This window comes from Pituophis catenifer, unplaced genomic scaffold (assembly GCF_029215685.1).
Source record: "Pituophis catenifer annectens isolate HBS135680 unplaced genomic scaffold, rPitCat1.0.hap2 SCAF_1, whole genome shotgun sequence".
Taxonomy (NCBI): Eukaryota; Metazoa; Chordata; class Lepidosauria; order Squamata; family Colubridae; genus Pituophis; species Pituophis catenifer.
The window spans coordinates 124,272,199-124,284,205 of NW_027256881.1; the positions used below are offsets into that span (position 1 = coordinate 124,272,199).

The 12,007-nt window shown below is 36.1% G+C and overlaps 1 protein-coding gene across 1 annotated transcript in view; it reads left to right on the top strand.

The window, feature by feature from the left end:
- Nucleotides 1-12,007, top strand: part of COL21A1 (collagen type XXI alpha 1 chain) — a 68,542-nt gene that overhangs the window by 25,275 nt on the left and 31,260 nt on the right. Inside the window, exons 12-16 of the mRNA XM_070954747.1 lie at nucleotides 2,048-2,101; nucleotides 3,242-3,295; nucleotides 4,870-4,923; nucleotides 5,019-5,072; nucleotides 8,798-8,851. Coding sequence (XP_070810848.1) covers nucleotides 2,048-2,101; nucleotides 3,242-3,295; nucleotides 4,870-4,923; nucleotides 5,019-5,072; nucleotides 8,798-8,851 — 270 coding nt within the window. The remainder of the gene's footprint in view (nucleotides 1-2,047; nucleotides 2,102-3,241; nucleotides 3,296-4,869; nucleotides 4,924-5,018; nucleotides 5,073-8,797; nucleotides 8,852-12,007) is intronic.

Here is a 12,007-nt window from a genome sequence, read left to right on the forward strand (position 1 = left end):
TAAAACTAATAATATAACAAGCACTCTAAAATAGAAGTAAAAATAAAAAATATTAATGTAAAATTGCAAGGGAATCAAATCCTTGATTCCTATAAAAGACCTATACAGTTACAGTTGGAATGCTATATATAACTAATTTAAATAACTGTAGATAAAGATAAAAGAAGTATTAGGATTTATAAAACACTGTGAAAATGTAAAGCTAACCTCTATTGAACCTGCATTCAGTTTTGGTCACCACGATGTAAAAAAGATGTGGAGCCTCTAGAAAGAGTACAGAGAAGAGCAACAAAGATGATTAGGGAACTGGAGGCTAAAACATAAGAAGAACGGTTGCAGGAACTGGGTATGTCTAGTTTAATGGAAAGGACTAGGGGAGACATAATAGCAATGTTCCAATATCTCAGGGGCTGCCACAAAGAAGAGAGACTCAAGTTATTCTTCAGAGCACCTGAGGGCAGGACAAGAAGCAATGGGTGGAAACTAATCAAGGAGAGAAGCAATTTAGAACTAAGGAGAAATTTCCTGACAGTTAGAACAATTAATCAGTGGAACAACTTGCCTCCAGAAGTTGTAAATGCTCCAACACTGGAAGTTGTTAAAAAGAGATTAGATAACCATTTGTCTGAAGTAGTCCTACCTAAGCAGGAGGTTGGACTAGAAGACCTCCAAGGTCCTTTCCAACTCCATTATTCTATTCTATTCTAATACTTGTCGATACCTACTAAAGATTGTGGAGATTAAGACAGTTATGATCCAATCCAATTTCAACATGGACAAAGCAAAAGACAAGAAAGAATGTAATGGTTGATTTGATTATTGTTGCCAGGATGAGTGTATTGCTTTTTATTGTTTTTATATTGATTTTTTTATCTGTGTAAGCCATCTGGAGTCACTGAGTGAGTTGGGCAGCCATATAGATTATTATAAGTAAATAAATGGAAAATCGGGTGGTGGAGGAAAGAAAGGACAAAAAGATTACAGAATATACTGAGTTATAGAAACCTAGATTAGATGCCATTGTGATTTAGTGATCAAAGCTACCTCAAAATGTATATCTGAACTGAAATTTGAGTTAAAGTCACTTGAGGTCAAGCTGTTTGGGTTTGTCTTTACGCAAAATAATGGTTTTGCAAAATGTCAGTTTCAGACATTTAAGGACATTTTGCTACTTCTTCAAAACAAACTTGATGACTATTGCTCATGTTCAGTTGTTTGAGGTAGAGATTATTTTGAAGTGTTTCAAAAGTTGGGAATAACCAGGACTTTAATTTATTGTCCAGATGCTGATTTATATGTGCTGGTACAGATTTACTGTTCCACACACTGGCAATATACCATTCAGTTGTCTTATTGGAATAGGTTAAGATGAGCTTGCAAATAAATCATTGGTAGTTAAATATAAAACAAGGAGGGAAAGGTCATATCTGGCAGTGATAAAGAACAGCAGAGTATCAAGCCATAAATAAAATTACCTGCTAAATTAACTTCATGAATAAAGCCATATAGATACATATTGACTGAATTCTCTGAAATAATGAAATGTTTTTACTATCCGTAATTCTACATAGTAAATATGTTCTTAATGTTTCTGTGTGGAGTATCTGTTGTAAGAAGATATTTCTCAACAAGAATGTTGGTGGGGGCTGGTTCTAGGAAGAACACCATAGATTCTATGTTTTGTGCATTCCAGATAGTTCATTTCTTAATTATTTCAAAATGAAGATGCTGGGAGCTTCTGGCTGATGGCTAATTATTCCCTAGTTTCTTTTTCCTAGCCAGAGCAGTGCCCTTTGCATTTGTTTTTGTACATCATTTCTTCATATCCTAAGATTCAGTGGCTAAATGTTAGCTCAAGGATGCCTTGGCATCCTGACCAGACCAAAGAATTCATGGCTGCGTATTGAAGAAAGCAGTGGTGTAATTCTTATTTAGAAAGCAAGTCCTGTGGAGTAAATAACTTTGTCTCATTTATGAAGTGATGCCTTTTGATACTTATTTATTTACTTAACATGCTTCACAGTGATTTACATTTTTCCCCTTCTAGGGTGAACGTGGAGTTCCAGGCTTCCCTGGATTACATGGAATTCCAGCATCTAAGGTTCAAACCAAATGCTTCTTGTAACAATGGGTAGGATGTTAAAAAAAAAATCAAGGGATTGTCAAAATAATAAAAATCCTGTCTTTTTTATCTCATTCAGAGTAAAAAAAAACAAACCCCATAGGAGTTATTATTCCATGTTTTCTTTTCTGTTTTCAAGAACACAACTTTTAGTTCAGAATATTGTCAAATAAGTAGTTGTAGATATACATATTTCTAGAAGTGGTGATATCACATAGGCTGACTTGTTTATCCAGTTTTAAATAGTTTTCTAATAAGACTGTGATGCTAGGGGAAGTATTTTTCAATATTATCACCTCCTCTTTCCTGATAATTGAAACTAGCCTGCTCTGAAGGTCTGGAATATTTAGTCTATTTATCACCTCAACATTAGTGTAAAGTTTGTCTTAGATGAACTATTGCTCATCCTTCCATTAATACTACCTCCTAATAGATGGATTTGTTTTTGAATTTTTAATTCATTATTTTACACAATAGACCTCCTAAAATATTGTAAATTTGAACTATAATAGAGGTAAATTAGAGTTGTTATTCTTTCACATTGTTGTTTTTATATGTTTTTATGTTATTATTATATGTTTTATAGCACTGTGTAGGAGAAGGAGCCTGGGGGTGGAGTCAAAGAGGAATCAGCCTAGCATCTCTACGTTCCCACAAGCAATCTAAGTCCAATCCATCTTGAAGTCTAACTCTTATCTAGTGCCAAAGTGGTGCTAACTGTTAGTTGACTAGATTCCTGTACATAGGCATAAGCAATAAATCAGTTTAATTGGAACTTAACACATGGCATTGATCTTTTGCGTCTGATACTGGCTGCAAGAAGCCAAGACAGGCAGGTGGTCTGAATACACAGTTATGAAGACATTTTATTTCTGGTGTGTAAATAAGTATTAATTTTAAACCACATTTGCACTATGTTAAAAGGTATGGCTACTATCACCATAGATATTGCTTAGCGCATTGTAAGCCGCCCTGAGTCTCCGGAGAAGGGCGGCATATAAATCAAATCAAAAAAAAAAAAAAAAAGATATCGTGAGCTAATGTTTTCTTGCTTTATTCTGAACTATTTAATTTGCCTCTTTGCATAGAAAAATAAAGTTATCTATTTATTTTATTAAGGGGGATAGAGGACCTAAAGGAGATCAAGGCATACCAGGAATTGATGGAAAAAAGGCAAGTTAAAGCTTAATATAAGATCAAATGATTTAGTTTGACAAAAAGCATTATGTCAGGTGGGCCATTCTTAGAGTAAAGACTAAATATAAATCTAGGTTGTTATAGGCAAGAAATAAAAGTTAACACAAATGGTGAGCTTAGATTTTTCTCAAAGGGATTGTAAAACAAAATCAAGGGAAGATTTGTCAACAAAAGGATATACTTGTCAATAATTTTCTTGTACACAAATCTCAAAAAGGTTTAAAATGGATAAAATATTTTATGATTTTGAACAATACAAGACTGAGTTTGAAATAAAATTATATACAAACGATGAACATGTTATTGCTAAAATATATAAATTTTTGTTGAAATATTAGAGAGAATAAGTGAAACAAATGTATGATAAAATGGGTTAAATGTATATTGGCTACAATATTCAAATGGTTCAACGGGAAAATATGCGGTTGAAAGAATTTAAATTTACATTATTTTCTGGACTTAAAGAGAATTTTTATAAAATGATATATCTTTGATATTTATCACCAAAGAAATTTATAGAATGCATATAGGTACTACAAATTTATGTTGGAAATGTGAACAAAATGGACAATTTATCGTAGATCTGTGAAAAAGCAAAAAAAAAAAAAAAAGGAAGGTGTGATGGTGGTGTAAAAATAAATACACTAATTCAGAAGATTTTAAAGACTAATATACTATTAAAACACAGACTTTCTTTTGGAATTAATAGATAAGCAACTGGATTACTATATATTCAAAAATCAAAAACACCACCCACAACAGAGGAATGGTGGTGAAGATGATGGAATTTCACAGATGACCAAATTGATTTCCTTGATTAGGGAAAAGACAGTATCTATATTTATGGCTGACTGGAAACCCCTTATATATGTATTGCATGACACAGAAAAATGAATTTATCACATGTGGTTTTGATGATTAGGGTGGAAAAAAGTAAATAATAGAAAAAAGTGAGCTTTCTTTTGTAACCATAGAGTAAGAATTAATTTTGTAATCATGCTTATATTTGTTGCAAAGGAAATTGATTGCTTTTTCTTTCTATTTCTTTTTTTTAATTTTTCTCTGTTTTTCATTTTTTTTAATTCAATGCTAGTTTATAGAATACAAAAGAATATTTGTAGTTTTCATGTTCTTTTTAAAACTTTTAATAAAATTTATTTAGAGATTTAAAAAATCCAATGGGAAGAGATCCCTTAGGGAACCTTCCTTTGCAATTTTAGTTCAGTCCTGGGAGAAATTATTGTGTAATGCATAATGAAAGATAAAACATTTTCACAAATCTCTTGGCCAATTTATATCTTAAAACAAGAGCAAGAACACTACACTTCACCCATAAGAATGTTATCACCTTGAATAAGTACTAAAAGAAGAAAAACATAAGGGAAATTTTTTCTTCCCAGTGCTGTTTTTCCACAGCTGGTCAAGCATATTTAGCACTTCATGAGAAGGACTAATGAGTCAACTCACCATATATTCTATCAGCCTTTAGAGGGTGCTGACAGTTTGATTTACTGCTGCTCTTATTTAGCTTTGTCCTATTCTATTACCAGGGCGCAAAAGGAGAAAAAGGTTCTGTTGGACTTCCTGGAATACCTGGGCGGGTTGTAAGTTTCTGACAAATTTGGGGGATTCTCTTTATTTTTCCTTTTTCTGTGCTATTATAACAGGTGAGTAACTCTAACTTTATTTATAAAAACAGGGAGAACCTGGGAGAAATGGGAAGGATGGCATACCTGGAATTCCAGGTTTTAAGGTATCCAATGTATTGATTTTGATATTGTGTTCATAACTGGAATTCAAATTAACTTCATGTATATACATGACGTATAAAAGTAGTTCTCGGCTTACAACCGTTCGTTCAACTTTGCAGTGGCACTGAAAAAAGGGACTTATGACCATTTTTCACACAATCGTTGCAACATCCCCATGGTCATGTGATCAAAATTAGGACGCTTGGCAACTGACATGAATTTATGACTGTTGCAGCTTTTCAGAGTAAGCGAAATTCGCTTCACAACTGCATTATTAACTTAACAACTGGAGTGATTATCACTTAACAACGGTAGCAAGAAAGGTTGTAAAATGGGGCAAAAGTCACTTAACAACTTTCTGTTGCTAAGCTTCTTCTGCTTAGCAACAGAAACTTTGGGCTCAATTGTGATCATAAGTCGAGGATTACTTTACCTGTATGCATATACTTCTTTCTATTTTATTAATGGATTTTAATTTTATTAATCTTATTCTCGTATGCTTGTATTTCTTTTAAACAAATGTGTTGTTTAAGAGCAGCTATGAATAATTAAATGAGACTCAATGGACTCAATGGACTGGGAGTCCATCTGGCACAGGGAACAAGGAAACAATTCATAACATAAAAAGGAGAATCAGACAACCACCTCATGCTTCCACTACTCATGTTCTTGACCGTTTAATAGCACCCTGTAAGGGTTCCAGACATGTGTATGTGCTCCTAGGTTTGCTCCATGGAAGGGAGGACCTGACCTAATTAGGACTGTTCCATACACCAAAGCTGAACCATGCTTATTGCCATGCAGATAAAGTATAAGAAGTGAGACTCTTGCAGTCCCTTGATCAACTACATGGTTTTGCTCTCTTCCATGTGATATTTATTGCATATGGAATTCTTAGGAAGTTTTTGCTGCAACTTTTTCCATCCCTTCCCTTGCTACATACCTTGGGAATTCCCTAATCAAGTTAAATTGCTCTTTCTGGCATGTAGTGTTGTTCTAGCAGCAATAAATAGAGAGTATAGGAAATTTTGAAGAACAATGCAAGTGCTGATCTGATTTTTTAAAAAATCTAACTTTTAATATATGCTTTTGTTTAAATACACTGCATTCTTTCATTCTTAGATTATAATACAGAGGAAGAGGAAGAAGTATAGCATTTATTTCTGAATAGTTTGAAATTAAAAAAACAATGGCCTCTTGTTTCTGCTGGATTAAAACGTTCCCATTTTGCCTTTTAACATCTGCTGTCTATAAAACATCACTTCACTTGGATTTTATCGTAATCAAAGTCAGAATATTTTAACAAGAGAAGTGTCTTTGAACATTTCTTCTGGAATCTTCTTCAGTTTCTTCCCAAAAATTCAGAAATAGCCCCCCCCCCCCCCCCGGAAACAGTAAATATTCTGCTACCCATCAAAATCATGAGCTCTATAAATTGGCCTCTGTAAATCCATACATTTGCAAACTTTTTGCTGTGGAATAATCAAGGCCCCACCCTTCTTTGTGGAAGAGTTTTCTTTGTCATTGGGAACTCTTTCCATTGGATGGAAAAAGTTATATTTACCAATTTTCCCACTATTCATAACCCCCCACTCTAAGAAACTCAGAACATGAGTATTTCAAAATTAGACTTTATTAAAGATGCAGTTTCTGCAACCTGGTATTCTTCAAAATGTAGGGAATGGAGATTATGTATTTATCATATAGCAATAGCAATAGCACTTAGATTTATATACTGCTTCACAGTGCTTTACAGCCCTTTCTAAGTGATTTACAGAGTCAGCATATTGCCCCCAACAATTTGGGTCCTCATTTTACCGACTACCAGCAGCCGGCAGTCAGCAGAAGTAGCCTGCAGTACTGTACTCCAACCACTGCGCCACCGTGGCTCATATGCACAGCTTACACCAGTTTTTAAATTCTCAGCCAGAATGGGTCCTTAAAAGAATATAAGTAGTCCTGGACTTACAATCACAATTGTGCCCAAAATTTCTGTTCCTAAGCGAGATATTTGTTAAGGGAGTTTTGCGCCATTTTATGACCTTTCCTGCCACAGTTGTTAAGTGAATCACTGCAGCTGTTAAGTTAGTAACACGGTTATTAAGTGAATCTGGCTTCCCCATTGACTTTGCTTATCAGAAAGTCGCACATGACCCTGGGACACTGTGATCGTCATAAATATGAACCAGACTTCTGAATTTTGATCATGTGACCATGGGGATGCTGCAATGGTCGTAAGTGTGAAAAAGGGTCATTCACTCTTTAAGTGCCATTGTAACTTTGAACAGTCACTGAACAAACTGTTGTAAGTCGATGTCTACCGGTCGACTTACAACCATTTGTTTAGTGACTGTTTGAAGTTACAATGGAACTGAAAAAAAGGGAGTTACAACTGGTCCTTGCACTTGCAACAATTGCAGCATCCCCAGGGTCACATGTTCAAAGTTTAGGAGTTGGCAACCGGCATATACTTACAATGATTGCACCATGTGTTGTGACCTTCCTAAGCTAAATCTACAATCATTCCTGGATGACATTGAGACAATGGTTTCATGTGGATGTTAAATGGACAGGGAGGGACTGTTGAACTGTACTCCATCTATATTTGAGGGACTCCCAGTGAAATCTCTCCCAGTCTGATAACAGTGGTTGAAACTAGCCACAAAGAAAGTAGGAAAACCACTGATAAATAGAGCCTCCCATCCCCAGTTCAAAAGCCATAGGCAGATCAAGGAGCACAAAGATGAGCATATTACCCACCTCCTGTCTCCACCACAGATCATGAACAAGCATGACAAATGCCGTCTCCATACTAAACCTTACATAGGTTATATTTCTGGGATTTTGTTGTTCATCTCCCATTGAAGTCTGAATTAGAACTGCCCTATGAGCTTTGGAAGGGTGAGGTCAGTCATGGTTGTTAGCTACTACTAGCTATTTTAGGGCAGTAATGGCTTGCAACCTCTATTTTGAGTGTGTGTCTGGGCATGCATTCTTCCACACATGTGTATGGAATTACAAGCATTATGGAGCACCTCAGAATGATAGCATTGGGGAAAAAAATATGCTCGGACCCTCTTGTAAAAATTATCATTTCAAAATTTCAAACACAGCGACCATTTTTGTACTATTTTCCTGAATACTCTGACAAAATAGCCAGGCAAATTTCTATATATTTTCTTAACTATTTAGTATGTGCTCCTAGTGCTTTCCAACATGAACCTTGTTCCAGTTGCTTTTAATGCAGATAATAGAGCCATAAATCAGCAAGGTCTACATCAGTGGGTCATTGTTAGCTGACAAATGCAGCCAAATCAACTACCCCTGACTCTTTTGGAAAGGTATCCATATTCTGTTAGCTGTGCCCTCTGGAAGCAGAAACCAATAGAGCAGCACACACCAGCACAGTTTTCATGTTCTGCTAAATCAGAATGTGGATGGGCTCTTGGTGCTTTCCAGAGATTTATTTCATAGGGGAAAGGGCCTGAATATAGATTTTGCATCATTGGCAAGGTCTATAACCTAAATGCAAGTGGGGGAAAAAAACGGCTTGAAGAAACATGATGTGTAACAGCAAAGTTTAGCTTTGTGTATTTTACTGTCAGATTTAAGGTATTTCCCATCTCCACCCAGATATTGGTGGAGTTAAGTTCAGGCTGTTATAGTTCCCAGTATGCTACTGGAAATTTAATAGTTTCTTGATTATTTCTCTGTCATCAACATTAAGGGAGAAGTTGGACAACAGGGTTCTCCAGGACCAGAAGGAAGACGGGGGAATCCGGTAAGTTTTTCAGTTTTGAGGTTGTTTTACTGACATTCACTTTTCCTTGTTAAAATCTATTTTTAAAAGTTGGGTGTTAAACAAACACAACCACATACCGAATCCTGGCAACTGATCTTTTAATGTTTTTTAAAGAGATTAAGGTGGATTTTCTTCTTTGCGTTACTACTGTACTTTTCTTTTTGGTGAGCAATTACTGACATTCATCAACATGACTCTTTCTTTCCATCTTAGAAAAATAGTGCTTTCATAGGGAGCTTCTTGACATAATATTTCATATAGTTTATTTATTTAATATTACTTTCTACTGCTTCCATAAAAAAGTCTCAAAGTGGTTTACGATTAATATTTGGGGGCGTTCTGAAGTCAGAATGCTAAGGAATGGAAGCTGGGATAGGTATCTGCAGGACTCACCACTTTCGTTAAAGCAAGTTACAACCCTTTCACACACATTGTGACATCTTAGCACATATATTAAAGGAACAGAGCTTTCACAATGCTGCTTTCATCATTTCCACCCTCCCTTATCCCGGTAAGTATCAGTAACCAGCATTAATATCTGCATCTCCATCTATTTCCAAAAGTGAGTGGTGAGATATGATAGATAGATAAATAGATAGATAGACAGACAGACAGACAGACAGACAGACAGACAGACAGACAGTGTACAGTAGATAGATAGATAGATAGATAGATAGATAGATAGATAGATAGATAGATAGATAGATAGATAGATATTTTTGACCCAAACATCCCTGAGCCTTTGAGGTGCATATTATCTTTTATCATAATTCCAAGTTCTTCAAAATTTTAAGTTGCCAGTATTCTTCCTCCTAAATTCTGCCTGCTGAGCCCATGATCCAGAATTTCCTAAACCTTTCCATTTTTCTGCTCTACATTTCCATTTTTTCCTTCTTGGAGGGACTGTCAACATTTTATCAATTACTTCAGTCTCTGATTCTTCAATACCCTTTTTAGTGCATGTAGTCCTCAATATATGATGAAACATGCTAGACCTCCAAAATCTATGATACTTATGACCTGGTTTCAAAGTTCCAATGTTGCCTCCGCCATGGTCACGAGGCCACATTTTGGGTGCTTAGCAACTTACCTGCATTTATGGCCATTTACAGTGGCATGACCTCAATTTACAATGGTTTTGCAAGAAATAGGCATTTACTTCCCATTTCTGGCAAAAACCGTCTCATAGTAAACAATGGGTTCACGTATTGATTGCAGTGTTGGTGTAATGACTATACTGTTTACTTAATGATTACTGCAAAAAGGTCATAAAATTGTTTTAGTCACCCACTTTACAACTATCACAACTTATGACCATATTTGCCAAGCTCAATTACAGCCATAGCCCGGGAACTACTTGTATTCCTAGCCTACACTGCTTTGATGATCATTTTACCATATAGCAGAAAGCATGTTTTACAGAAAACAATTTTTCTAGAGCAGGAGAGAGAATTGGATTGCAAATTAAAATTCTTCACTCAAATGCCAATGGAGGATATACCCTGTTAATTCCACAAAGGACTTCCCCTAAGACTGCCTTTCCTACAGCCAATGATTCATGAAATGCTCCATACAACTTTTATAATACTCCCAGAGAGTGGCACTTTTCCCATTTGTACAGCATCCAAACATTCTGTTTCCCTTGGTTATTTAACCATTGTATGGATAATCTGCTTTGAGTTAGTGTTTGATCAGAGACAGACATTCTTTATCATCTCAGTTAATGTAATGCTCACAAAAACTAGATGTTTATATGGTACAGATTAAATTGAATAAAGCCAGCAGTTTTCATTATTTAGAAACATTATATTGAAACTTATACTTCATGTTTAATTTCCTATCTGTATTTATTGTGCAATTGTTTAATTTACCACCCATTGTTTCTTCATCATATCATTTGGACAGATATACAGTTGGGGGGTCCTTGGTGCTCTCGGAGCTTGGTTGTTTTCTTGCACACCTTTTATTACCTAACTAGGCAACATCATCAGTGTTAGCATTGTAGTTAGGTCAGGGGTGGGTTCTACTTACCTTTACTACTGGTTCGCAGCAGGGCCATGTGCGCTCTTCTGAGCATGCGCAGAAGCATTTTGATGACATCAGAGTCAGTGGGCGGAGCCTCCTGCTGGTTTTACTACCGGTTCTATAGAACCAGTGCGAACCGGGGGCAACCCACCACTGAGCTAGGTAGTACTGAAGATATTACTTATACCCACAACAAAATATTAGGGACAATAACCATCTTGGTCTTTGACACACTGATTTTCAGATTGATTCTCTTCATGGAGCAGCTATAGAGTCTAAAAATCACCATATATCTGACTTGGGTTGTCAGTGAACATTAATACCTGCTACCAATATATTTCTAATGTCACTACAAGCATTCCTTATTATTCATTTAGTTTATTCATTTAGAATATTCAGAACTGTTTCAATGATGAAACTCTATGTTGTATATCCCAAAAGTACTTTTCAAAGGCAACTGGACTTTGTTTTTCCTTGAGGACGTTTTGCTTCTCATCCAAGAAACTTCTTCAGCTCTGACCGAATGGTGGAGGATGGAAGGATTTATATTCCTTGCAGTTATATTGTTAGCACTCTTTCTGAGAGTTGTTGAAGCCACTTGAAGGTTTATCTGTGTCAATAGGGTCACCTGAAATAGGGATGGAACTTTCGTGGAACTGCTGAAATGATTGTATTATAAACAGAAGATAGGTGGTGTCATATCCCTCCCGCTCTGTTAAGAGAGGGCTTTGATGGCCACTTTGACCCCTTTTGCAAACCAGTGGTCCCCTGTCCAGAATGTGGACTTTGCTGTCTTCAAAAGAGTGACCTTTGTCTTACAAATGCAAATGGATGGCTGACTCTTGTCTTGATGGGTTTGCTCTCCTATGTTGTGCCATGCATTTGTGAAGGTTTGTCCAATGTACAGATCTAAGTATATGTCTCACTGCATTGTGCTGCATATATCATGTTGCTCAGCTTGTGTCTGGGTGTTTTACCCTTGGGCTGGACAAGCTTCTGCCTTAGTGTATTTTTGGGTTTGAAGCAGTGGTGAAATTCAAATTTTTTTTACTATCGGTTCTGTGAGCTTGGCTTGGTGGGCATGGCAGGGGAAAGATACTGCAAAATCTC